The 27,482-nt window shown below is 42.2% G+C and overlaps 1 protein-coding gene across 1 annotated transcript; it reads left to right on the top strand.

The window, feature by feature from the left end:
* The first annotated feature begins 302 nt into the window (after nt 1-302).
* kcnb1 (potassium voltage-gated channel, Shab-related subfamily, member 1) lies at nt 303-27,329 on the top strand. The gene is made up of 3 exons (XM_079578194.1): nt 303-680; nt 2,276-2,926; nt 24,294-27,329. The coding sequence occupies exons 2-3, from the start codon at nt 2,321-2,323 to the stop codon at nt 26,178-26,180; spliced, it is 2,493 nt and encodes an 830-aa protein (XP_079434320.1). The 5' UTR covers nt 303-680; nt 2,276-2,320; the 3' UTR covers nt 26,181-27,329.
* Nucleotides 27,330-27,482: the final 153 nt, after the last annotated feature.

Here is a 27,482-nt window from a genome sequence, read left to right as displayed (position 1 = left end):
ACTCAAAGCATTATTAAATATTTATAATTTAATAATTTATCTACTTGATTTGACTGACATATCCAGTGTCCAAATAACAGCAGCTGACCGTGGCCTACTACAGGATGTCTTTCCAAACCGTGGCTACAGAAACACTGATATAACATCATTGATTTCGGTCCAAGTGATCTCTGTGAGATCAAATGACCACGCTGTAGAGAACTTACAATATGATTGTAGTGCAGGCTGAACGTGCATTATGCAGCTGCACCCATTTCTTAACCACTGTGTCTCCCGGGCGACACGTTCAGCGTCATGACGCAGCGCAGAAAGAGTTAACGCCGTGGATGAGAGCTGCTCCCAGCACAGGCACAGCTGACGGGAACCGCTGGCAACGTGTCCGCAGGAGCTCCGGGCAGACTTGTTGATCCAGGACCAGCCCGCGGAGGAAACGCTGGGATGAGACATTGCTAAATGCGGCATCGTCGTCAGGACCTGTCCCGCTGCTTGTCTGCCATGTCGGAAACTGAGGAAGTGGAAATGGATTGGGTTAGACCCTGGCCAAAGTGAACCAGTTACGGCAGCTTCTTTTGGGGGGAAAAATACACATCTGTGTTGTGTTGTCCAGCAGAAACAATGTGTTTAAAGCGGCGGGGTGTGTGCTGCTTCAATCCACCACCGAAAACCAACAAGTCATCACGGTAGGCTCTGGCTCCTTCTTTAATCAGGGAAAATGTATTGATTATTGGTGACAGACTGACGGTGTGAATCCAATAGAACTGCACCAGTATGGATCTGTTAAACGCAGGTGATTATGATTCTGAATTCGGGGCTTTTGGCTGTCACATCACAGCTGTTTTGTCCTGATTCAGACGGTTTATGACAGTTTTCCCAGTAGCTACGCAACAGCAGCGCGTGCAGCGGAGGTGGCTATTATTTATCGAAGCCTTGACTTGAACAAAAGGGTGGAGGCGCCTCCATGTGAACGTTTCTCTGTTTAGACCTTTTGATGCGCACTATCCATAAAAGAGTAGCCATCATTTCAGCGTCACACGGCGCAATCTGGTAAAGTTTACATTGCGGGGATCGTTGCACATCTGTCGGCCCAATGTGTTGATCATATTGCGGAGGTACAAGTAAATAAATAATGATGATAACAGGGAACACCACGTCACATCACGCAGCGTGGAAAAGGCGGCTGGTGGTCTGAAGATGGAGGTCTTTGAGCGTTTACAGTCTCTCCTGGTGTTTTCAGGACCATGTCAGTGGACAGCTCCCTCCTCCCCAGCCAACACAACTGTCGTCATCTGGAAAGCCTCAACGAAAACTAACATGAAAACTACCTCTTTTGTTTGTGTGTGCTGCCTAACCATAACGTCTGTCTAGAAATTAACTTATTTAAAGATTTTGGTTTTGTTCCATTTGTTTTTATGGTGATTCACTGCTACATTGGGGTGTTGACAATATGGTTAATTATTCACGATGACAATGTAAAATATGTAGGCTATATAAATAAACTCTCGATTGGACCTACATCCTTTCATATCCACAGACACACTACAGTTAGGAAGTCTCAGTGCACGACAAAGAGACAGCTGTGAGTGTAGACTGTCATTTGAAAAGTGCTACATGAAAAAGTTGTTTCAATGATCATTATGTTTAGGAAAGTTACTGAAGCGGGTGATGACACAAGTTAGTTCGAGGCTATGACTGGATGATTTCTGGCATAACGCACAGTAAGTGGCTGAGACCCAAAGGCGTCTCTGCTTCATTTGTTACTGTGTGTTATCTCTGTTCTCTCCTGCTGTTCTCCACTTCAACGAACCAACCAGTAGTGTAGTCTTTTAATGAGTTTGTGTTTTCTCCCTTCAATTTCTCCCTCAAAATGCCCTAGTATAATCACACAAAAAGGAATGAATAGGCAGTTTGTGGTATTAGAGCAATTAGACACGTTGCATGCAGAAGTCGCAGCGCTGAGGTTCAATTATAGAACAACACGAGCAAATCTCGGTCAAAACCAAACCCATTTTTGCCAACATCCACACCCGCACTTAGAACTGGGCGTGGCATTCTCTCCCTGGATGGTGGTTTGGCATTGGTTTCACTCCATAAGCTTTAACCATCCACCTGAATGTCTGAGAACTTTCGCCGCTTTAAAGCTGTACACACATAGTCAAATGAATTCATAGAAGCGTCATTTGTTTCTTTGCGAGTGTAAAGTTGATTAAAATCCAAGCCATGACCTATAGACACCCCACCTATATTCTTACTGATTCCTCTCCATTCTCTGGTTCAGATTCTCCTTTGACAGATGTGAGGCCCTGCCCTGAAGCCTGACCCAATGTTCCTGCTGCCACAGAAGAGAGTGTACATGGAGAAGACCATGGCTGAGCTGAACAAGCCCGGCTCTCGCTCCACCGCCTCGCTGCCCCCCGAGCCCGTCGACATCCTCCGCAGCAAGTCTTGCTTCCGGCGGGTGCGGCTCAACGTGGGGGGCCTGCCTCACGAGGTGCTCTGGAGGACCCTGGACCGCCTGCCTCGCACCAGACTGGGCAAGCTGCGCGACTGCAACACCCACGAGGCCCTGATGGAGGTGTGCGACGACTACAACTTGGAGGAGAATGAGTATTTCTTTGACCGCCACCCCGGAGCGTTCACGTCTATACTCAACTTCTACAGGACGGGGAAGCTCCACATGATGGAGGAGATGTGCGCGCTCTCCTTCAGTCAGGAGCTGGACTACTGGGGCATTGATGAGATCTACCTGGAGTCGTGCTGCCAGGCCAGGTACCACCAGAAGAAGGAGCAGATGAACGAGGAGCTGAAGAGGGAGGCGGACAACATGAAAGACAGAGAGGGGGAGGAGTTCGACAACACATGCTGCGCCGAAAAGCGGAAGAAGCTGTGGGATCTGCTGGAGAAGCCGAGCTCGTCTGTGGCAGCCAAGGTAAGGCCCTGCAGACGGTGTGGAGGTGACAACAAATGTGATGTGGCTAAAGGCGGTTTTATAGAATTGTGCTGCCCTAACATTTACATCATGCTGAATAAAAGCTAAACATGTTAAAGCAGAACTAAGCAACTTCTTTTCCTTAATACATCCTTTTTGTAGGCCGTCTGGGAGTAATACAAAATGGGATAATTGGGGGGTCTTGGTGTCTCTGGCCAGAAAACCAGCCTTGCAGCTTTCCCTGCACCGGGTCAGAGGCGCAATACACACTAATGGAATCATGAAGAAGGAGCTAACAGGCTAAGCTAACTGTGGGCTAGCGCCACTTAAACAATGTTTAAAGCAATGGCCGCTGGCTGCTCTGCTTTATGACCACGACACTGGGGGCTGCCATTGCTGTAGTACCTCCATATCGCCACTAGGCCCCCATTGAAAAGCATTGGAGTTTAGACACCTTAAAAACAACTTTAACGCCTGGTTTCAATTTTTTCAACACTAGACTAGGCTAGATATTCCTCCTGCGATAACGCTGGAATAATCACAATATATGAAACCTTTTTAGGAACAGGCTTCGTCAGAGCTGGGGAGTGGGAGTCTGTCATTATAGTAAACGGGGAGGAGTGAGCACAAGACGTCCATTTTTTTTACAGTCAATGGTTTACAGCCAGGTTTGAGTTAAAAATATATCTCCCTTGTGTAATTTGATGTACAATATCCCTCTCTCCCTTTGTCTTTTCTGTCAGCGTAGTATTTACTCTCACGGACAATTAACAAGTAAAAAAACGCAACATGCTATGACACCTGCAGTGGTCCTTTGGCCTCTAGGGGTTACTTAGTTCTGCTTTAAAATGAGTTTGTGTTGGAGTGACAAAGATGGACAGTCAGTATTGATACAAGGATGAAGAGAGGAGGAGCCCTAGAGGAAGAGCTAAGATGAGATTTAGGGACTTGTCTCTGTCCGGCATTAGCACTGATGAATGATGACATTTTTGTATACCTTTAGGAATTGGATTTAATCTTTGTTTTTGTCTTCAATTCCAGTCAAATTGTATTGACACGTACAGACAGATTATCTATAATAATGATAAACTTTATCTTGTGCAGTCATTGTAAAAATCAATAGTATTCCATTACAGAGCACAAATGTCATGTACTGAACAATTACATTTTGAGTGTTAGTGGATGTATTGAAGCCCTTCTGTGGAGTAATGGGATTATGGGCAAAATCTGCATATAATTTCTTTAACTGGCAAAATAATACTTATTCTACTCATTTCCTTTTTCAGTAGTTGTCACTGTACCACTGTACCATTCATTTTAATTGACAGTAACATCTAATTATGACTAGTCTACCTTAAAAAAAAGATGTGTTATGGTGCTGGCTCTCCATCCAATTTCATGCAAAGAAAGGAAGCAAGCACTCACTGTGTTATTACTATGTCAGAAACTGACAAGAGTGTTGTGAAAGGAGCCACTGATGCATTTTAAGATGACAGGAAATTATTTTTAGACGGTAGTGATTTTCAGATGTCTTATTTTTCCTTGCCTTCATGCTCACACTGATGCGAGCGTCACTACTCATAATTTCAAACAATTGAACGACCCTTCATTAAACCGTGCATGTGACTTCCCTTTGTAACACAGCGTTCCTTGTGGTGGTGCGCCCCTCGGCGCGGTCCAGGGCCAATTGGATTTGAGATCATCTGCAGGAAGCTGGATATTGAATTATATCCTGGTGGACATAAATAGCTTGTTGGGAGTGATTTAGGGTTGTTAGGAGCCATGTTGGGCTGGGAATCCCTGCTTTTTCTCAGCGCTTTTTGTATCTGTTGTAAATTAAACAAATACAATGATAAATTGTAGAATAGCTTAGAAACAGATGAAGAGGCATAGGATGATTTCATGATAATTAGACTGTTGAAAAGTGTCTCTGGATAAATAATGTTGCAATGTTTTTGTGTTCAGACTCATAGTGTGGAGACATACATTTTTCTTTCTTTTCTTTCTTTCTTTTTTCTTTTTTTTACAAATTAGAATTAGGATGATAATGAGAGATGTTACCGATGTACATTTACACTGGGAGCCATTCTGACACTATTATTATGCGATTAAATAAATAAGTATTAAGTCTATATAATAATGCAAACAGATCAAAGCAGACATATAACTAGGTGGCACTTGCATTCTCCAAATATTGTACTATTGGTGCACAGACCCCCCCAGATAGACGTGGGTAATATTCAGTTACTCCATCCTCAAGTACATTTACTTGAGTAGACGAAATGCACAGTTACAGAAGATACATAAGATGCCATGGACGAGAAAGTTATCTAGAAGACACAAATAAAGCAATGCTCACTGAATATACTGTAGGTCACTGTATGTAATGGTCAAATTTCCATAAAGCATTCGTGACATGATGAGAGGAACCGACAGCCAATGGTCCAGATTTCTATAACAGTGTCCCTACACAAAGGAGACAATGTTCGACTGTATTCTCATGGTAATCATAGAACCTGCCGTCCTTCTCACACCTTTTTCGGACAGAGCCCATGTGCAGCTGGCTCACTGTTTTCTGTATCACTGTCATATCTAATCTGCATGTGCTGTTTTGGCGTTACTTTTATCACCCTTAATCTGTCATAACAGGGCTGTCACTTGTCCAATCAGAGCGCCACACCCACCGCCGCAGCCCGCCTGAGCACACAGACTCTGAACATGTCGTTAGAAACCTTTGATGCTAGAATTAGACGGATCAAAGCAGCGGACTGTTTTGTTTTTCCCCCCCCCCCAATGCTGGCAATGTGTTTTTGAAGAGTGCGGCTTTTGTCTTGTAGAAAATCATTGTAGAGGAAATAAAACTATAAGCAGCTGTTTTTTTTTTTTTTTGTGTTTTTGAGGATGTGTGAGAAGTGTCAGTGCTTCCAGTCTGTCAGTGAAACGTCTTTTTTTTTAATCCAAATCAAAGAGATGCGAAATCTAATGGTGATTGTGTTAGTGCAATAAAAAGAAAGAAAAGAAATGCTGTCGCCTAAAGAATGGAGATGACCACTGCTGCAGATGGACCGTACAGCGCTGTGTGCTGGCTCCATTATCACCATTATCACATCTTAATATCGCCCATTTGTCAAGCTATGAGAACCGTTTGGAAGCGATTCAGTCAACTGTAGAGACTCGACACTTCGAATAATGATGTCGTTTACGTTGTTTTCAGTACAGTCAGCCGGACTCGTGCAGGTTAAAAACAGGTGTTTCTACTGTTAGATACTTCATCTTCAAGGCTTTAAGGCGGGAAACAATGTGGCCACTTAGTCATTTATTTGCACTGTTGTGATTGCAGATTAATACAATGGAATCACATTTTATTAATACATTTTCTGGTTGCATCCACTTCATAAAAGCAAAGATGGAACTACAGACCTGCTCGGGAATCTGCGTATTTTGGTTAATTCAGTTTACTTTATATACAGTGTGAAAATCTATTTATCATACTTATCATGAAACCATTTATGTTATATGAGAAAAGAGCAAAACATCACTGCTGAACAAATGGTAAGAATATGGATATGTGCAGTATATCAGAAGCAATAACTGTCATATATCGCACTTGTGCATATGAATGGACTTACACACAGTGTTCATTGTACAGTCAGACAGCAGCAGGACGGACCGACCTGCAAAGTTACTTTCGGCAAGCATGAAAGAGAATGGAATAGACACAAAATCAATATTGGCAACTGACTTATGTGTATAGCCTAGAAATGTATTAGACCAACAGTCTGTTGTTGTATCATCGGTCTACCCAAATGCACAATTCTGTTCTGTGCTCATCTATTTTCCAGTGGATATTACATAAGTAGCCACAATCTGAAGAGGATAAGATTAAAGAACTAAAAACTAGTACAGTACATGTGCATCTCAGAAAATCTTTGAAAAAGGATTGGTAAGATGTTTGTCTCTAACCCGCTCAGACAGATTTGAGTGTAACAGTGCATTAACAGATGGTGAATGGGAACGACGTGCACAAAACAAACGGTCACCTGGCAACCGAAATACAATTTTATCATCCCTGACGCGGAGGCCGATCCCAGCAGCAGCAGCAGCAGCAGCAGCAGCAGCTCAATTCCTGTTTTAGAGTTGCCATGTATAGTGTCTGTTGGTGTGAAGCATGATCATTTTTTGGTGGTAATCTCTTATTGTTGTATGTAATCGTGTCCTTTCTTTCTGATTTTATAGGCTAAGGTAAACACAACTTCAGTCATACCGAGCTTTAACAACTGTGAAATTCAGCAAAGTGTTTTGGAATCAATCAGAATTAACTGGAATATAGAAGAAAACTGAGCATCTTTTTGACATTGATAAAGATGTATAACTGAAAGTAAAGACCGATACATTTTGTACTCAGAGCAGAAGTAGGCAACGTCAGGCCGAGAAATCTGGCCCTAGAGCAAATATCTTCTGACACCTGTTAATGTGCTCCAAAGATACTATAATATTGTCAGTTCCTTTGAAATGTTCCATGGGGAAGACCCCCCAGACCTCCCAATTTCCATATATAAAGTACAACACTGGCATTGTGGAAAGTGTTCCCTGAATTTTGGTCACCATGACGAGACCTTTGAATTGAAAATAGGGGGGGAAATATCAGCCCTCCACTAAGCAAACTTGCCTACCACTAACCGAGTGGGACACTTTTCTGAATCCATGGATACTCTCCATAGAGACTTATTTTTCATAAAGCTAACATTGTGAGGTTCTAATGGTTTGTAGGGAGCTTTAGAAAATGTACTTTTCATTCTTTGCACTCTTTCTGCTGCGTTCTGAATGAGTACTTTTCTAAATTCAGTTCAGTAAGGCCCATTAAGTATCAACTACCATTAAGACGCATCCCGAGTTTAGAATCAGCATGATAACTTTGTATGATTGGTAAAAGCAGAATTCCTCTATTATAACAAAACACAAAAGTGCATTGAAAACTTATTGTATGCTTAAAAAAAACAAAACATTCAAATTACAAAAGGGGAAAATGCCAGATTTGTCCACTTCCTGTCCCTGCTTCCTGTCGCTCTTATCTCAGCCTCCCCTCTCCAGCCCTCTTCTCTAAACCTCCGCCTAAATGTCACAGAAATGTCACATTAATTATTCTCGGGGAGACTCCGGGCCCAATCTAAAGCTCCTCCATGTGCTGTTTGCTGTCCTCGGGAGCCACAACACGGTCGATCCCTCACTAAAATCAGATTGGAGTCACCAGGAAATAAGATTGTGCTGTGTATGGCTGCAGGCAATGGCCGCTGATGTTACAAGGAAAGCCTGGGTCGCACAACTTTACAGCAATGCCCAAACTAATGTGGGCAGTTCAATATGTGAGTGATGCTTTCTTTTATTTAAATATCTATTTGATGAGGTGTTGCAATTAAACAACTTAATGGTATGATGGAAGTATGATGGCCTCAAATAGTATTCGATGGTTGTGTTGTCAACATTAAAGTGCACATGTGCACATGAGAGGTTTTCATGTTTTAAAGCAGTACTAAGTAACTTGTTTACCTTAATATATCCTTTCCATAGTTCCTCTGGGGGTAATACAAGTGTTAATGGGATGACTGGGGGGTCTTTGCAATGTTCCCTGCTCCGACCCGGAGGCCCCAATACACACTAATGGAATCACGAAGAAGAAGCAACAGGCTAACGGGCAAAACTAACTGTGTGCGCCACTTTAGCAGCCAAGTTTGAGTGGAAAAAAATGATCTCCGTTGTGTATTTGAGTTGTGGCACAATGTACTCTCTCCCTTTGTCTTTTCTCAGCGTGGTATTTACTCTCACAGACAATTAATGAGTACCAAAAAAACGCAACATGCTACAACACCTGCAGTGGCGCTTATGGCCTCTAGGGCAGGGGTCTCCAAGTAAATTTCCCTTGGGGGCCAAAATATATCAGGAGTGTACTTGCCGGGGTCTATAAACCAAAGCTCCAGTAAAATATGTTTTAATTGGGATAGTACTATTTAGGATTTTTTTTTTTTAATTTTCAATACTATTGTAGCCACAGTCGCCCTGGGGTAGACTGTCCATTTACCATGTATTTATAATGTGTTGTTTATATCCTGATCTCTCATTATGTCAGTGCCCTTTGCAGGACACGTGTGGAATTGTTTTCCTTATTTTATTTAAGCTGCCCCTAGTGGCTGGAGTGAGCTTTCTGGTTATTTCTTTAAAAAATCATTAGCACATTTGTTTTACATACTCAGGATTTTGTGCTCTGCAAGTGGGCCAGAATAAAATCATGTCGTAATTGGCCCGCTGGCCGCCTGTTGGAGACCCCTGCTCTAGGGGCATGAGTTACTTCATTCTGTTTTAATAAATTATTACTTGTTTGATGGGATACGGTCAGTTTTACATGGTTTAGTATTACATAGTTTTTAATGAAGAAAAGTCATGTTTTCCATGTTCTAATTTAGAAACATATTTGCTTCCAGCTGATTGGTGAGTTTTCCATCCCAGATTGTGGAGCATAGCAGACAAAATATTGAATTGTAACACATTGTCAGACACTTAAATTTGAGGTTTTGAATTGGCAGCTCAACTTTATGACTCAATTAAAAGCTACACAAGTAGAAATGATGTTGTGACTCACTTTGAAACAGCATGAAGTGTAGTTTTTAATCAGCCCTCAGTGGTCGCAGGCTCATGCATAAGAAAGTAATGGGAATGGGTTGTTTCAGGACTGTTGGACCACAAAACCCCCTACTTCAAAATGCACAGTGAATTTGTGCAAGCTTTAAATAAGAAGCTCGACTCTCCATGATGATCCAATCCCAGTTTTCTGCGGGAAAGGATAGACATTTTTTTGCACAGCAGTTTAAATACTGTGAGAAATCGTGGAATAGGAACTTGAACGCAACCTTAAACACAGCAAGCCTGAGCACACGTTCAAATTGTCGTTCTATTAGTGTCAGTTCTCTATCGATTGTTGGATACTGATTTCTGTGAGGCTGAAAAAGTAGGCGCAAAATCCAAATCTCCGGACTACAGCGCTGCACCAATTACACACAGAACTCATTTGAAACTGGGACACGGTGTAGAACTGCATCTGTCAAACTAAACCCTCTTTTGATGTCTAAAACATTCCACTTAAGAGAGGTGAACATTTTGTGAGACGTTTAAAGGACCAAACTGGAGCGTACACATAATCATTTAAATGCTCCAAAAAAACAGAACCAAAAATCTCAAATCTGCCTTAGCGTTTTGTGTGTGAGATGGCAGCCAACTAATCCCAATTACACTGCTCTCACATCGCACAGAAGACACCACAGAAATCCACCTTGGCCATGTTCCTGTTCTTAAACGACGAAAAGTGGGATATTGCTGTATTGTGTGTTTGACAGAAGAGATGTGAGAGGAAGAAGCCTGGGCAAGCCTCAGCCTGTTCAAAAATGTTTTCAAACTAAGATTTACCTTGATGATCCCTTAATAGGTTTGGATATAGATTGTAGCTTTACACCATGGTGCAAAGAGGGAAAGTAGTTTGTATAGGCTAGCAGAAAGTAGTACATTTTATGAGTCAAATGATGAGTCAAATTTCACGACTGACTCATCTGTATTCAGTTATAAAAGGTATGCATGTTTTGAATACAATCTGCAAACATTTAGGTAACAAGTATTGCATTCATTCTCGTTCTTTGTGATCAAATATATAATTTTGCTTACTGTCTGGGCTCGGTTCCACAAGTGTTATTTGAGAAGCCTCTAAGCTGCTGTAAAAAGCAAACCAAAGGAGTGAAGAGATTGGAGGCCCCCTCTGGTGGAGAAATTGGTAATTCACATATAGTATGCAAGGTGGATTTCTGAAGCATGGCTGTCATTGGGTCTTTAGGCCCGATACAGAAAGCAGAACTAAGTAACTCATCCCCCTAGAGGCCACAAGTGCCACTGCAGGTGTTGTAGCATGTTGCGTTTTTTTACTCATTAATTGTCCATGAGCGTAAATAGAGGGATATTTATACATCCAATTACACAATGGAGATCACTTTCACTCATTCACTCAAACTTGGCCCTAAATACTGCTAAAGTGGCGCTAGCCCACAGCTAGCTTTGCCCGTTAGCCTGTTTGCTTCTTCTTCGTGATTCCATTAGTGTGTATTGGATCTCTGGGTCGGTGCAGGAAAGTTGCAAGTGTGGTTTTCTGGACAGAGACACCAGAGGGAGATGAAAGACCCGTGTGGTACCATGGATAATTTGCTAGCAGCACACTTTGCCTTTGCGCGCTCTATTTCACAGACAGAGCTTGGATTATACGCAATATGTGACTTCAAAGTGAATGTATGGGATTTTGTAACTTTCAGCTGTATATTTTACACAGCGGTGGTTCATAGCTTCAGGACCAGGATCTCCATGAAAGAAACATGAATGTCAGTTTTTCATTTGGTGCAGCTTATAATTCCTACAACCCACGTTTTGTTCCTGAACCCGCTGGTTGGGACCCACTGGTAAAGAGCTGGATCATATGCAGCGCCTGGAGTGATCAAATGTGTGTTGTCTGCCGCCAGCTCCCCACGCCTGTCACAGCAGCTGTGTGGCTCCTCAGGCCTCTGCTCTGGTCTGGGCCATAACACTGCTGCAGGACGTCTGGAGGAGCTTCAACGTTCAAAGATCCGGCGGCATAAACTACAAAAGTATGTGGAAAATCATTGGAAAGAGCAGATGCTTTTGCTAACGGCAGCTTTGCAGAGAAGTTTATATGGAGAGAAAAACTTTGTTTGGATTTTGCCTGAAAGTATGTTGTTGTATGTTGTAGTGTTTTACTTACCATTTTATAGCCTTCCACTGGACAAGGAACAAGGAACAATGTAATCATTACACTCATATGAACTCACAAAAGTGCCTTGCCCAAGGACAAAATTGCTGTATTGTCATGAGAAAATAAAACCAAAACCAAACTTTGTTGTTTTTTCAGCGTAAAGCAGGGGTGTCCAAAGTGCGGCCCAGGGGCCAAATGCGGCCCTCAGACCAATTTTTGGTGGCCCTCTGCCTTTTTGCTGTATCGGGACACATCATCAGAGATACTCCTTTTTATTTGAAATGTAATAATTCCACACAATTCTAATCTAACAACTAACCTTTTACTGTGAGACAGAGCTGGCATGAAGGTTTTGAGCAGAAATAAAGGTGTGGGGCGCAATTTAAACCTCTGCTAGTCAAAGGTTTTGCGGCACTAACTACCGATCTATGGCCCTTCACCCTGTGTACGCTTCAGTATGCGGCCCCACAGGAAAAAAAGTTTGGACACCCCTGGCGTAAAGGGACTATACAGAGTTTAAAAATGTTAAAACTAAGCAGTTTCCTCCCCCTACATGTGAATGAGCCCAGACCTGTTCACCACAACTGCCTCTAAAATCCTGCACTGTCACTCAAAAAGGTGTTACATCGGGTCCGAAGTGCCGTCATGCGCGAGCTTAATATAGAGACTGCAGTTACGCACGCGACCTGAGGTGGCAGTGGTGAGTACAAAAATGACCATCTTGCATCTAGTCTCTTTAACTGGAGTTTACAGCCTATAGGCCAGAGTAATGCCTTATTTGAAAGCTAGGACCTACAAAGCTGATTTAAGATTTTTCCTCTCATTGTCATCACATTTTCATCATATTTTTGGTGCTTTTTTGTATTTGTCTGTCACTTAGTTAGGTTTTGAGTTTGAGGTTAAAAGTTCTCTAGCCACAACAACTGCCGTACATCATGATGCTGTCCTGTTGTAGGAGCATGCTGTCTTTTAAACCTGGCCTAGTACATTTCATAATAGAGTAAATTAGGTTGCTGACTTCCTCTCTTTGCGCAGTGTATCATTTTGCCTGAGGTCAGGAGACACCCGTTCATTATGAGCTGATTGTTGGTCCTGATGGAAAATGATGACCACGGCTTAGGCTGGCGACTCTTATGTGTGTGTGAAACTGCGAATATGCCCCAAGTTAATGCTGAGCAGGGGAACAGTTACATAAGAACGTCTTTTTCTACAATATACGCTATTAGAGGTTTTTTTTTTGACGGTAAAACAAAATCACAGCATATGGATGAATTTAATTTGAACTTTCAGTGCCGCTTTTGCATCCCGAGCTAGAACTTTCATTGCAATGTTAATGTGCAGAGTGGAGCTTGGCAGTGCTTGAGTCGTGTTTTGGACCATTTTACCAGGCACATGTTAAATTATGGAGAGGATAGTTGGGGGGTAGTGTCACCTCAGGTTTGCGATTGTGAGGTGAATTCCAGGGCTGTTAAGTATTCATGGCAGTGGCTGGGAAACGCCAGCTCAAACTGTGTCTATCACTATGTTTGTGCTATTTATAATAGTGTCCGGGTTGTGCAAATTTGTTACTATCCGAATTACACTGTGGTTGACCAATTTCTTCTTGCTCCTGGCGCATGACTTGTGAAAACGTGCGATCTAATGCAGCTTGTAAGCACTGCTGTGTAATGTTGTTGTCGACTATACTTTAATGTGGACCAACAACTTGCCTTTTTTTTCTTGTGATATTTATTTAAAATGGCATGGGAGCGCACACCCTCATCCTCTGACAATGAAGCTGGGAGTCTATTATGTTCTTTCTTTCTGACAATCAGACTCCGGTTTCCTTTATGCTGAAGGGAGCCATTATACCAGCTCCCCATGTATTTGCCCAGAGCTCATTTTGACCAATCCCAGCAAGCCTGAAAATATTCAAAACCTGCTCCTCCCGCTTGGTGATGTTTGCTCTGTGATCATCTTTGTTCGATGAGGAGGATGGATGTTAAAATATTGTAGCTAGTGTGTAAAGCAGGGCCTTCCCATCGTCTGTGGTTCCTAAAAGAAGACATGAAATATGCATAAATGTGCACAGTGTTCCCCAATGTGATGTAGCTTAAAAATTATTATTTCATCACATCTGCCACGACTGTGATCCAAACCTCAAAGAATTGTAGCTTATTATGAACCAGTGCAGGCCAAACTGCACATTCACAACAACATTCACTTTTTGTATTCTTCTTTTGTTTACATTTTTAAACTATTCGATATGATCCAGATCTTTACTAGTAGAGCAGAATGAGTCAGAGAACCAGAAATAGGGGAAAGGCTTTGACATGGGCTATATAAGCGAGGATCATGTGTATACCCACTGGCAACAGGACAGCATCTGCCAGGGGATAGATCGTGTACGCCACCTTTTAGTAGGTCGTAGATATTAACAGTTAAATCAGATTGGTCAGATTTGTTTCGGTTGAAGTTTTCTAAGGAACAGGTCACCGTTTTTCCATACCGAGATATGTTCCTACCTGAGCTTAGATGAGTTGATGCGTACCTGTCTGGTCTTTTTACGCGTGCCCTCAGTCATGCAAAACGACCAAAGATGTTGTTAGCATTTGGCCTCTGCCACAAAGACCAGACAGGTACGTATCAACTTGTCTAAGCTCAGGTAAGAACATATCACCGTATGGATAAACGGTGGCCAGTTCCTTTTTTTCCTTCAAAAATATTGCATTTAAAAAGCTTGGAATGCTATACTTGGAAACCAGGCATAGGCAAGACACATGTATGCTTCCAAAATGGCGCTGGTTTCATTGATCTGATCCTGTATCATCCTGTACCAAGTTAATCTCAGTCTTTAAATTCTATTTTTTAGCCTGCCACGCCTTGATGACAGGTAGTGACTGTGTGCTAACTGTTTCACATTCCTTTCTATGAGCTACGTTGAGTGCGGTCTCATATGGTTTGTGAGCCGTGTAACTGAGATATCAATATTAACACTATGAGGCTTAAATCAGTGCAGGTCCAGTCAGAGAGCTCATATCGGAGGATTCAGCAAAATGGTCCAGCTTGGACTTGTCGCATCAATCCAGAGTATTTTGGGTCGAAACGGTTACATTGCTAGCATCAGGATGTGTGTGTTTAACTGTCTGATACATCCTACCTATATTTAATTGCTAACTACTAACCCTACAGTCATTTTCGTATTAATCCCGCCCTCACGCATGGATTAGCGGCACTCACACAGAATAGCCACTGATCCAGGCTCACACAAATCCGCACAATGTGGCAAGTGTTGAAAGCAGAATATCATCTGAGAGCATGAGTTTGGGATTACAACCTGTTGCTCAAGAATATTTTGCTGTTCACTTTTATGTAAACTGTAGATTCTGTTTTTTGAGGGTATTTGCAGATGAAAAATGAAGAAAGAGGTAGCAGTCGTAGTGTTATCTGGTAGTCATTGTATTTGTGTCGAACTTGTTTTCAGTATTTTATTCAAAACCACAGACTTTTCCTTGAGTGCAAAACTTGTCACGTTTCTTTGGCTCCTAAATAGAGCCGTAACAACACTGCGCTTCCTGCCTTATCTTTGTGGGACTTGTCTGCGTCTATCTGACTCCTTTGTCGTCACCAAAATGTTTTAAAAGTTCAGTGTCGCTGTCTCCATGGCAACTGTCATTTCATTGGTGCGACGCAGAAACTTGCAGCTGCCTTTGATTCACCGCTGGTGGTGCGTGTCAGTGTGTGTGCGTGTGTGTGTGTGCGTGTGTGTGTGTGTGTGAGCGTGCGTGTGTGTGTCTTTGTGTTTCAAATCAATGCTTCGCTCGTGTTTACATTTCTCCCTCCGAGCTGAGGTCTGCCCAGAGTCGTATGACGCTCTCGCATTTCAGTAAAAATAAACTTCTGCAGAACTACAGCAGTATATGATGCGCTGGGGTAGCACTAATGTAGTATTTTGTTCGGTGATAGTTTTCAAACACAACGTGAATTACATTTGCCAGTGAAAGAATAGCAATGCTGAGATAAAGCAGTGATGCTCTTTTTGTACTTGGCTGTGTTTGATTTGACTCTAATGTTGAGACGAGCAGAATGTCTTGAGTTCGTGTCTCCGGGTCCCATGTACTTACAGTAACAAAACTATCCTCCATTAGATTTTTACTGGTGTTTGCTGGCTCACCTCGAGAGACCTAATTTTACCTCCTACATTACATAAGGCCTTCCTATCTCTCTTTAATTTCACATTTCTCCCATCATCTCAGTAAAAATAGAGTCAAAAAGTGGTAAATAAATGTCAATATTAATACAATAATAATAGCACACTGTAAACACTGGATTTATCTAATTTACCTCTTCTGGTAAGACTATCCTTAGGGCACCATACATCTGAGTGGAGCAGCCGTTTGCTTTTTCTCTCGTCCAAAACTTGAACAAAGCCAGTGCTGTCAGTGGCGACTAAATGTTCTCGACGTCCCCCTCTGTAGGCTGGCCAGAGCTGTGGGTCCTCCGGTGTTGTGAACACTGTCGCTCCCGTGGCGTGTGCCAGACCAGCGCCTATACTGTTTCTATTTATACAGCCCTCGCCGCACAGCTCTGGTTTAAATATAGATGCTGAGTCTGGATTCTCTTCTTCATCTGAAATGTATGAATAATTGAACGGCGGAGGAGATGAGGTGGGATTCATTGAGGAGATGGATGGTCCTCGACACAGATTTCCTCCTCGTATTAGTGCTTTACTCCACACGCGGCACTTGGGGGGTCTTGAGAGCAGGCCGAGGTACAGACAGAAGGTCCTTTGTAGGTTCGGAATGTCCGATCTGAAATATTTATGCTAGTGCGTTGCATTTTAAGAAACAGCAAACCCTTACTTCAGGTGCATACGTGGTTTGCATGGCATGAACACATCGTTTTATTGTGTGCAAAAAAAAACCTGAGCAAAGAAAAAGTGCCATGGATTGAACACAATAAACTTTAAACTGACGCGAAACCTAGAAGTAAAACCTCTTGTGAAGTCTAAAAGTCCAGCTATGTCTGAAAACATTAGTTTTGATTTAAAGAAGTTTGTTAGTTTGTTTACAATATACTTCAAGAATCAAAACAAAATATTTCTGAATGTATGTTGTGTATCTAATTTGATTATCTGACCTTCTTAGACCGCCTAATTTTGTGATTTATAAAGATCAGACAGATGGGGCCCGAAAACATTTTTAAACCCTTTTATTTCCGTCAGTATTGTGAGCTCCGATCCGTCTGTGCTGTTCAAAGTTGGAAGTGTTGGTGTCGGAGTCCACAGCTAAACCAGTGCCAGAGTGTGTTTCTCCTCGACGCCGGGGGAAAAGTGGGAGCCTCAGCCTCCTTCTGTCTCCATGGAAACTCCTTCTCTCTCTCTCTCTCTCTCTCTCTCTCTCTCTCTCTCTCTCTCTCTCTCTCTCTCTCTCTCTCTCTCTCTCAAAGCAGCCAGGGCGAGCGAGAGGCCGAGCCGTACACACATTCAGAATCAGGGCTGAAAACCAATCCGTGTCAGAATTACAATGCAACACAATGCTGTACAGTTGACAGAAAGATTGGGATCAGCTGATACGATGAAAAGACTGGTTCATGGTGACTTTATTGTATTCATTTGAGTCATTTTCATTCAGATTTTGAGCCTAAAATCATATGAGAAAGTGGAAAGGATGAGTGCCCAAAATGAATTAGAAGGAGCAATGAAGCACATATTAAACTTAACAGAAAAAAAGTAGATGTAAGAAACAACAACGTCAGTCTCCGTTAGCTGGATTGATCCCTTAAATGTGATTAAGTAAGTAAAACAGTATAACGTTTGTGACTGGATTTAGGTCTCTCTTAGCTCTTGCAGGTTTAAAAAACAACGTGCTATATAAATGGCTATATAAAGCCGCACTGCAATCTGACCCAAATCAAAAAACCCTACTGAGACTTGAGGGGCACTTGGAATGGGCAGGCACAGGACAAATTGGGGATGGGAGGAGAGCGGGGAGACTGTCAGACCGCTGTTCGAAGGCAAGGTCCACGTCGTCGCCTCCTGTTGAGCTTCCAGGGGTTGTCATGGCGACGGTTCTGGCAGCCAGAGCTGGGGAGGAGAGCTGGTCTTGGTCTCCATGGCCTCAGCTGCAGCACAAAGGGGCGGAGAGGAACGCAAAACACAAGTTTGCACCGAAAACATCTGGACGAGAGGTGGCGAGTATTGTGGGGTTAGAAATAATAATAATAATAATAATAATAATAGAGATTCAGTGCTGGAGATGTTCTTTTGACCCAGTCTCCTTGCTGTCTCACTAAGCCCATTGACTTATTCATATTAAGTGTTTAGTATGTCTATATCGCCGGTAACCAGTATTATATTTTCTATTAGAAGTGTGTAGACCAAACAGATATCGAGTGCTGTGAAAAATGTTATGAATAAGTTTCCGGACAACGGTTAAGATTAAGGTATACTTGTGGATGTCGTCGCTTTTAGGCTGTACCGTCATACAAAAGGTCAAACCGATTTCTCTGCTTCACTAATCACTTTACTCCATTCCCTTTTTCCTTTGGATTTGGTTGGAGGGGATCTGAATTGTGGCAGATCATTTTGTGTGCCAGCCGTGCAGGGATTCTCTTCCCCTAACAGGGCACTACCCCAGTCAGTGTATCTCCTGTTGCTACAAATGAGAGAGGTGCCACCTGAGGAGCAGGGAGTTCCTCTGCGGCCACTCGGGACGGGCACCGCAGTAATACTCTGTGAGATACTAACCTCTGGGGTAGGTCAGCCTGGGTAGAGCAGGAAGTACATTCAATTATGGAAAGGTGTAACTACTAGCTATACTATTCAAAGTGTTACTGGATTATTATACTAATTTTCATCAACATATTTTGAAGAATACATATATATATATAAAAATACAGTATATATCCTTTAGCAGTACATTGTAATGTTAACCTTGGTGGCATAGTGATAGGAGTAGCAGAGCAGAGAGAGGTGTAGTTCTGTCGCAGATAGTAGCAGCAGAAATTACTCAGTACTACACTCATGCACACATCAATATTGCGATTTCATTACGTTCTACAGTGGGAACCAGATGTTTATATATAAAAAGACACATATGCACTTGTTTAGGTCAATTAGAATTGATTTGTTAAAAAACAGAAGAATGAGAGATCATACATTTTATTAATATTTGGCAGCATTGCCTTTAAACTGTACAACCTGGGTCAAATATTTTGGATTTCCTTCCACAAGCTTCTCACAATAGTTGGCAGGAATTTTGGTCCATTCCACCAAACAGAACTGGTGTAACTGAGCCACTGCAGGCCACCTTGTGAAACTTGCCTTTTCAGCTCTGCCCATACATTTTCAACTGGATTGAGATCAGGACTTGACTGACCACTTCAAATATCTATATATTGACTTTGATATCCTCAAGACATGCTGTAACCAGTTTGGCAGTTTGCTTTGGGAATTGTCCATTTGGAAGACTCATCTGCGCCCAAGCTTTAACTTCCTGGCTGATGTCTTAAGATGCTGCTCCAATATTTCCACATAGAGATCTTTCTTCATGATGTCATCTATTTTGTGAAGTGCACCAGTCCCTCCTGCAGCAAAACAACCCCACAGCATGATGCTGCCACCCCCGTATTTCACAGTTGGGATGGTGTTCTCAGGCTTGAAGATTCCCCTTTCCCCTCCAAAACATTTTTTTTTTCAGATCTCAGGATATGTCTCCAGTCTTTATGTGTTTGTGTTTATGTATATACTCCCCTCTCAGCCCATGTCCGTACAGTATTTTGGATAATGACAAACTCTTACCAGTCTCAGCATCTTCACCAGGTCTTTTGCATTTGCTCCTGGGTTGATAATCACATTTCAGACACAGCACGTTCGTCTCTGAGACACAGAACCCGCCTTCTTTCTGATCTTTATGATGACTGGACATTTCCGTTTTTTTTATACTTGCGAATACTTGTTTGAACCAGTGAACGTGGAACCTTCAAGTGTCTTGAAATTGCACCCAAAGATGAACCAGACTTGTGCTTCCAAGGTCATGACATCATCATCTGGGCTTTCCCAAATGGATTAAAGGTATTGTAATCTTAGTGTATGTAAACGTCTGACTTTATTGAAAGAAAAAAAAAAGATCTCTCATTCTCCTGGCATTTAGCAAATAGAAATAATTTAGAACATTCTAATTGCCCTAAAAAAGGAAATGTCTATTCTGGTTTTATGCAAAAAAAAATGCAAATGTGTCTTTTTATGGCGTGTATGTAAACTAATCTGGTTTTCACTGTACACCCCTGCGTGTTACCACACTCACCCTCCAGGGCACCAAAACCATCTTTCCTTCTTTCTTTACAACTTTGTGCAGTGCACTGTTCACAATGAGCAAAGTTCAAGGTTTTCTGTGCTCTGGGGAAAGTGCTGATGTATGGGTTTGGCAGCACAAACAGAATTATTCACAGCTACTGGACCAAAGCCTTCACTTACAAGGAGCAACATCCTTTCCTCTACAACAGCTAGCACTTCCACAGCAACTATTATACAGAGTGAATGCATTGTGGTTTACTGTTTATGAAACCCAAGTGTGCTTTCTTGTAAATTGTAATGTACTTAAAAGTGCCGTTAAGCCTTTAAAAAACAAATGTTTCTCCTGGATAGTTTAGTTTTACTCAAAGTATGCCTGAATAAACCCGATTGCTAATTCCAGTCACAATTGATTGAGGAAGGACACCTAGTGTGAAGATCTGCTAAAGCACTATCGGTCTTAACCACAATACAGTATCTATTTTTAAGAGATAATTAGAACCGGCTGCTCTTTCTGGGAGTTCTGACTTCACTGTGATTGGTTAAACCCACCTGTCACTCATGATGGAGGTTGACTAATAGTGGAAAAATAGAATGTATCTACATGAGCTACAATAAAGTGGAAAAAACACTGAATCGTGATATAGTAGACACATTACATCTCAAATTTATAGTCACGTGGGCTTTTGATGAAAAAGAATTGGAAAAAACAAAATACTTCACCAACTACACTATTACAGTATACTTACCATGCTGCCAGGGCCTCAGGGGGGATGTGACATTAGTGAAATCCATTATATTAAGTCTCCTAAAAGTCAAAGGACAGTCGCATGTTGCAGCATGCTCCTCAGTCTATTAAGCCTCAGTGTCACCTTGTCTTAGAGATGATGGCTGTCTGTGCCAACTACAGTGTCTGTGGAGGGACATGACAGTTTGCCATAATCGCGACAGAGCAGGGCTTTGTTCCAGCTCGCCATGGGATTTCCTGTCAGTCTGCCGTGCTCCCTCTAACCCTTTAGTCAACGCCTCCTCTCTCCTCCCGATATCTCCGTCCCCTGGCACCATCCTCTTATAATAGGCCACCAAGACATATTCGCTCAAAGTCACTGCCTTTTTTTTTTTTCTTAGTTTGATCTTGAGGCAAAAATAGAGCAAGACAAGTTTTTGGGTGTAGCCAGTATTCAAATGCTGAACATCCTTGTTTGCTTACTCTATAAATATTCCTTTTAGATCATTCTGGGAGCTTCAAAAGAGCAACACCAAAGACATTTCTAATAATAATGAACAATCTGTACCACTGGGCTTTACTCATTATACTTGGACGCATGGGTTGCATCAGGCTGCATGCAGTTACTGTGGCCGAATAGAGGGACAGATGTTCAGTTCATGCAGATTTTGACTTGAATTCCCGCGTTCATTTGGTCTATTGAAATCTGATTTGTTGGTTTGAATATGCAACATACCACAAACAAATGACAAGCACAGTTAATTTTCTTACCTTAGCCTTCAAAATAATGATGCTTAAAAAGAGTTGTGTTTGTTTTCTCTGTGTTGCTTTTCCATTCCTTGCCTCCCCGGCCCAGTCTCTCCTGGGCACAACATCTCTCCACATTACGAGTTTGACTGGAATGGTTTCCCTTTGGGGACGAGGAGCAGCTCAGGCCTGAAATATACAGATACCGGGTCTGCCACAACGCTATAGCAACAGCCTCCTCCGCTCCGATTGGCTGCAGATAAAGTGGAACCTCTTAATCTGGGCCCTATCACTTTAAATCTGGTGAATGAATTATTAGGCCTTTGTCAGGGCACTGTCGCTGTTGGCCTATTTGTGACCACTTTGCCGTAAATGGCTCCAGATGATTTAAAGTGGAAGCCTGCCTCGAGCACAGGTTCGCTGCTCTTTGAATCATCTGAACTCTGGATTTGAGCTGAAGCATTGGTTCTATTGACATTTTTACCTGTAATTACTGTAAGTCGATCTCATTTAGAATAGAATGTATTTATTATATATGAGCTATTCTGCACTCACAAACAATTTAATACAGTATACAGATAAAAGAGGAAAGGTGGGTTCAGCTGAAGGACACAATAGCATCACCCATTAACAAAAGAAAATAATCTATTCATTGAACTCTTGCTGCCCTAATAGAAAAATGTCATAGCGCTTCATCCGTTCAGGTTATCACATGTTCACCAAAGACTATTTTTTGTTGTTTATCAAGGCAATTATCTTGGCTAACCTGGAGGGCGTTGGGTCAATGAGAAACGCTCCAAACTCAGCTGGAGACAAACTGATTATTCTAATCTTCTAACACCCCTCATAATGTCATATTCCAGTAGGAGGTGCCATTCTATATCTGTATAACAGGATTTGCAAAGGATATTGGCAGCCTCTGGGCACCAACCTTTTACTGAAATGCATATCAATTCCTGCATGTGTCTTTCGTAATATATGCTTGAAAATTCAAGGATTGTATTGCAAACTGGTTTCATTTGTTTCATTTGTTTCATTTGCTTTTTCCCGTCACATTCTGAAATTTGTGATATTTAACAGTAACATGAGAACTGCTGTATGGGCTATAGTGTTCAAGTCTGCATGGAAACACTTCATCAGTTTGTTTGGTTGTTGAGAAGTGGAAAGTTTGCCCTTACTGTCTAGTTTTTAAGACAGTCTATATCCTCAAGTCCTACCTCAGCAGTTACAACATGATTAAACAGGAATCTCAGCAATAAGCTAGTGTACTATAGTAACTGAATGATGGTTTGATTTGGGGGGTTTTACTTCCATCTTGAAAAGGCTGTAATGTGTCCAAACTGGAAGCGACTGATTCTAAGGCACACGCATGAATGACATAAAACAGTCTCTTTATTTGTCAGTCATGTGCAGATAACTTTACTTACATCAAATTTACCATTTAAATTCTGATTTTGATGCTAAGGCCATATACCCCCGAGCCTCATGTATATTCTGCAAGGCCTCTTTATTTTCCACTCAAGGGCGTCCAGCCATGTGGGTAAGCTTTTAAAGTGGGTCATGAATAAATAAGTCTCAAACTCAATCCAATCCATTAGATGCAAATCACAAACTGCTGCACATTTATTTAAAGTTGGTTTAGACTTTTAACTACATTTTAAAAACTTAAGGTAAGGAAAGTCTATACAATTATAATTAAGGTCTATTCCAGATTATCTATCTATGTGCTCCAAACCACAAGCAAGTATTCATGTTTGAACCCACTGAACATACAAACTATATTTGTTTTGTTTTTTATCTTTAAAGACACCTTCTAAGCTGTTTTGGTTCTCTGGGAAAGGATTACCAAGGCTAGAAAACATATGGCACATTTTATCCCAAGATTTTTGCAATATTCCCATCAACCCATATAAATTCTTATATGGATTGACATAGAGGAGGGTAATTTGTTAGCAATCAGTGAAACAGTTGATATGCGTAAGAAATGCTTGTATCACACCCATATGGTATAATCAGAGTTGTGTCAGAATGGACTACTGACATGAACTCCAGAGTGTGGCTAATTTGGTTGCATGTTTTCTTGATTGGTGTGACTTTTCTTTTTTTGGCCACGTAGCAAATAATTACACTTTATTGTTGAAAAACTACCCATTTTGCTGCGTTGAAAAGCAACACAGGTGTTTACCCGCCACAGGAACTTTTTGCAGTTCTTTGTGGTTTTTATTAGTACTGGCCCCCTGTTGATTGGTTTCCTGACAGGGGAGAACTGGGACATTTTTGGAGGAACTTTTTCAGCTCCTACCCTGGAGGTAGTTCTTTCTTTCTAGTCAGACGAGGAACTCTTTGGTGACGTGGTTACGTAGCAAGACATGTATATCAGGCAAATATATATTCATTACTGCATTTGGCATTTATCTTTAAATATTCAATGAAAACACACAACCCAGCCACTAAATTTAAGCTAGTTAGACTCACCTTCTTTAATCGTGGATGTGTGGAGCTCCTAGTGATATAATCTGTGAATCCTTGTTTTTCTGTAAACTCCCAAAGGCCACTCATTGCACACTGCATTTAATTATGAATTTTCCACGGTGGAAAGAGCGATATGAATGCCTTTAGACATATGCTACAAAGTTTGTTTTTCTAACAGTATTGGCAGGTTAGCGTTTACATAGGCACGCATGACGTTGACGTCATTGAGGTGATTAAAGAGGGACTGTCCTCAAGAACTGTTTGATGCGAAAACGCCTAATGTCCAATAGTGTAAAACGTAAGCATAGTATTTGTATCCATAATTAAAATATGTTCCCTTCTCTGTCCACAGATTCTGGCCATCATCTCCATCTTGTTCATTGTGCTCTCGACCATCGCTCTATCCCTGAACACCCTCCCGGAGCTGCAGGACACAGACGAGTATGGCCAGTCCACAGACAACCCTCAGCTGGCCCACATCGAGGCTGTGTGCATCGCCTGGTTCACTATGGAGTACCTTCTTCGTTTCCTCTCTTCCCCCAACAAGTGGAAGTTCTTCAAGGGTCCATTAAACGTCATCGACCTGCTAGCTATCCTCCCCTACTACGTCACCATATTCCTGACAGAGTCCAACAAAAGTGTACTGCAGTTTCAAAATGTCCGTCGCGTGGTGCAGATTTTCAGGATCATGCGAATCTTGCGTATCCTCAAGTTGGCTCGTCACTCCACTGGCCTCCAGTCTTTGGGATTTACTCTCAGAAGAAGCTACAATGAGCTTGGCCTACTTATTCTTTTTCTTGCAATGGGCATCATGATTTTCTCAAGTTTGGTGTTTTTTGCAGAGAAAGACGAAGAAGATACAAAGTTCAAAAGCATTCCCGCTTCGTTCTGGTGGGCAACTATAACTATGACAACTGTAGGTTATGGAGACATCTATCCTAAAACACTACTTGGGAAGATAGTTGGAGGTTTATGTTGCATAGCTGGAGTGCTGGTCATCGCCCTACCAATTCCTATCATTGTAAATAACTTCTCTGAGTTTTACAAGGAGCAGAAAAGGCAAGAAAAAGCACTTAAACGAAGGGAGGCTTTGGAGAGGGCTAAACGCAACGGTAGCATTGTGTCCATGAACCTGAAGGAGGCGTTTGCTCGTAGCGCAGAGTTGATGGATGTTGTGGTGGAGAAAGGCGAAAGACCACATGACAATCACCTCTCTCCGAGTAGATGGAAGTGGACACCAAAGAGGCAGGCATCGGAGACAAGCTCAAATCGGTCCTTCAACGCACAAGAAACAGGTTCTCCGAGCAAGACCAGAAGTCCGCAAAGAATCAATGTGCAGAAGCTGGAGGAGATGTACAACCAGATGGCCAAAACACAGTCACAACCCAATCTGAATGCTAAAGACAGAGGGTCCAGGATGGGCAAGCACAGGGACGAGATAGAGCTTGATCCGATTCAGAATCATGGAGCAGTTGTCCTAGGAGGAGTCGGGGACATGAAAAGCTTGTCCAGCATTGACAGCTACATTAGTTGCGCTACAGACTTTCAGGAAAATCCACGTTTCTCACATGGTCCGACGATAGATTTAAACACTCAGGAGACCAACTTCTTCTCGCACAGTCCCGCCATAACACTACCCAGTCAGGCTAGCAACGCTGCGATTCTGAAGCACACAATGGAGACCATTCTCACCCCACTTTCAGTCACAAAACCAACGTGTTCGGAGACAGCGAAGAAACTGTTCTTTTCCGTAAACTCGTCCAAAGGCCTTGCTTCTAAAGGGGGTTGCCGTAGCGATGGGGAGTCAGGACCGTCGCCTCTTTCGGATTCGTCAGCTCTGTCAGACTCTTTGTTGAGCCCGGAGGTTTCTATCTACACCACGGCTAGCAGCAGGACCCCACCGAAAACACCAGAATGCTCCTCCCTTGGACCAACGGTTTTCACATTCCACGACTCGTCCATCAGTAAGTACATCGACGCGGATACAGATGAAGACGAACATCACAGGGACGTCTCGGACACAAGCCCGTCAGAGAGACTGCTTTCCGGATCTAGTCCCAAGTGTAACCTTAGCAGGAACTACCAGAGGGGGACTAACCATTTTGAGACAGCACAGAAAATGCTGGGGCAAAACTGTTTATTCCCACTGGGCCTTCACGAGAACCATGTGGGACCCGAATTGGGACGTGGGCGAAAAGGGGACAGGGGGCGGCAAAATACTATAGACAAACATCTTTGAGGGACAATGGTGACCAAGAAAAACATGTTATATGCGAGTGGCTGATAACATTGCCTGCATTACCTGAACGCACCACTGGGAGTGAACAGGGGCGTGTGGTGGATACTCTGGGAACATTTTTCAATTTGAGAACGTCACTGCCCCGTCTTCAGTTCATTCCTACTACGTTTACTCTTTGGAATACTTCAGAGCACTCCTTGGTAGCCGACGGATCTGTTCAGTGATTGCAATGGAAATTATTATCACTGCTTTAAAATTTTAGTGCTTAATGTGGAGTCTCTGTCTCAGCAATGAAATGAATTAATCCCAGCTGCACTCTGTCCCAAGTCCTATTTTGTAGTCTGGAGATACAGGAGAGGACCTACAAGCCTATAAGCTACTAACTTGTGCCCACCTTTCCCAAACCTGGCCTTAGTCATTGACATAATAGTGAGAGTGCATGTCTTCAGGTGTGCATGGTAGGGTGAATGGAAGCAGTGTTACACACGCTTGGGATTGTCTTAGCTGATTTATTTTTATATGAAGTAGATAAGAGAGAGTTCTATATATAAACCATGATTTGGAAGTTTAAACATTGGGTCTAAGCAGTACAGTGTATAAAGTTTGATGTCCTGGAGCAATGACTGTTGTTATCAATGTCTCCAGCCTGTCACCAATGGGAACCAATTCTTAACAGTATTTTGCCATCTTTTTGTGTTTCAAGAATTTCATATTTATCTCCACTCGTGAATATCACCACAGTGTACTTTAAAACAGCAAAAGCATTTTTTATCTTGCTTCAGCAGTTTCTTTGTTGCATAAAGGGCACATGAATGATGCATGCATACAACACCATAAGAACATAGTCCTTCACAACTTATGAATTATGAATTTATCTAATATTTTTATACTACATTTTGAGGTGTATTTCTGCAAGTAACTTACCTGGTCAGCTGAAAGGGTTTTATGTTGGAAAAAAATATTATGCAACTTAGATGCGCTCAGATGAAACAAACCTTCATCCATCCATCATCTTCCATCTTCCCTTTCGATCCAGGGTTGTATTGTGGAGGCAGCAATCTGAGCAGAGATGCCCAGACTTCCCTATCCATGCACACCTCCAGCTCTTCTGGGGCCATCCCGAGGTGTTCCCAGGCTAGGAGAAAGATTCAGTCCTCTCCAGTGTGTCCTGGAGGGGTCTTCCCTTGGGCCTCCTCCCTACCCTAAACATCTCGAACCAAATTAATTGATTTGTTATTGATCTAGCTCTCGAGCAAACAAACAACCCAATACATGCCAACAAAACATACATACATACATACA

Source organism: Gobius niger, assembly GCF_951799975.1.
Source record: "Gobius niger genome assembly, chromosome: 20".
In the NCBI taxonomy this organism is placed as follows: Eukaryota; Metazoa; Chordata; class Actinopteri; order Gobiiformes; family Gobiidae; genus Gobius; species Gobius niger.
The sequence above is the reverse complement of the archived record's forward strand: the minus strand, read 5'-3'. Positions and strand labels throughout refer to the sequence as shown.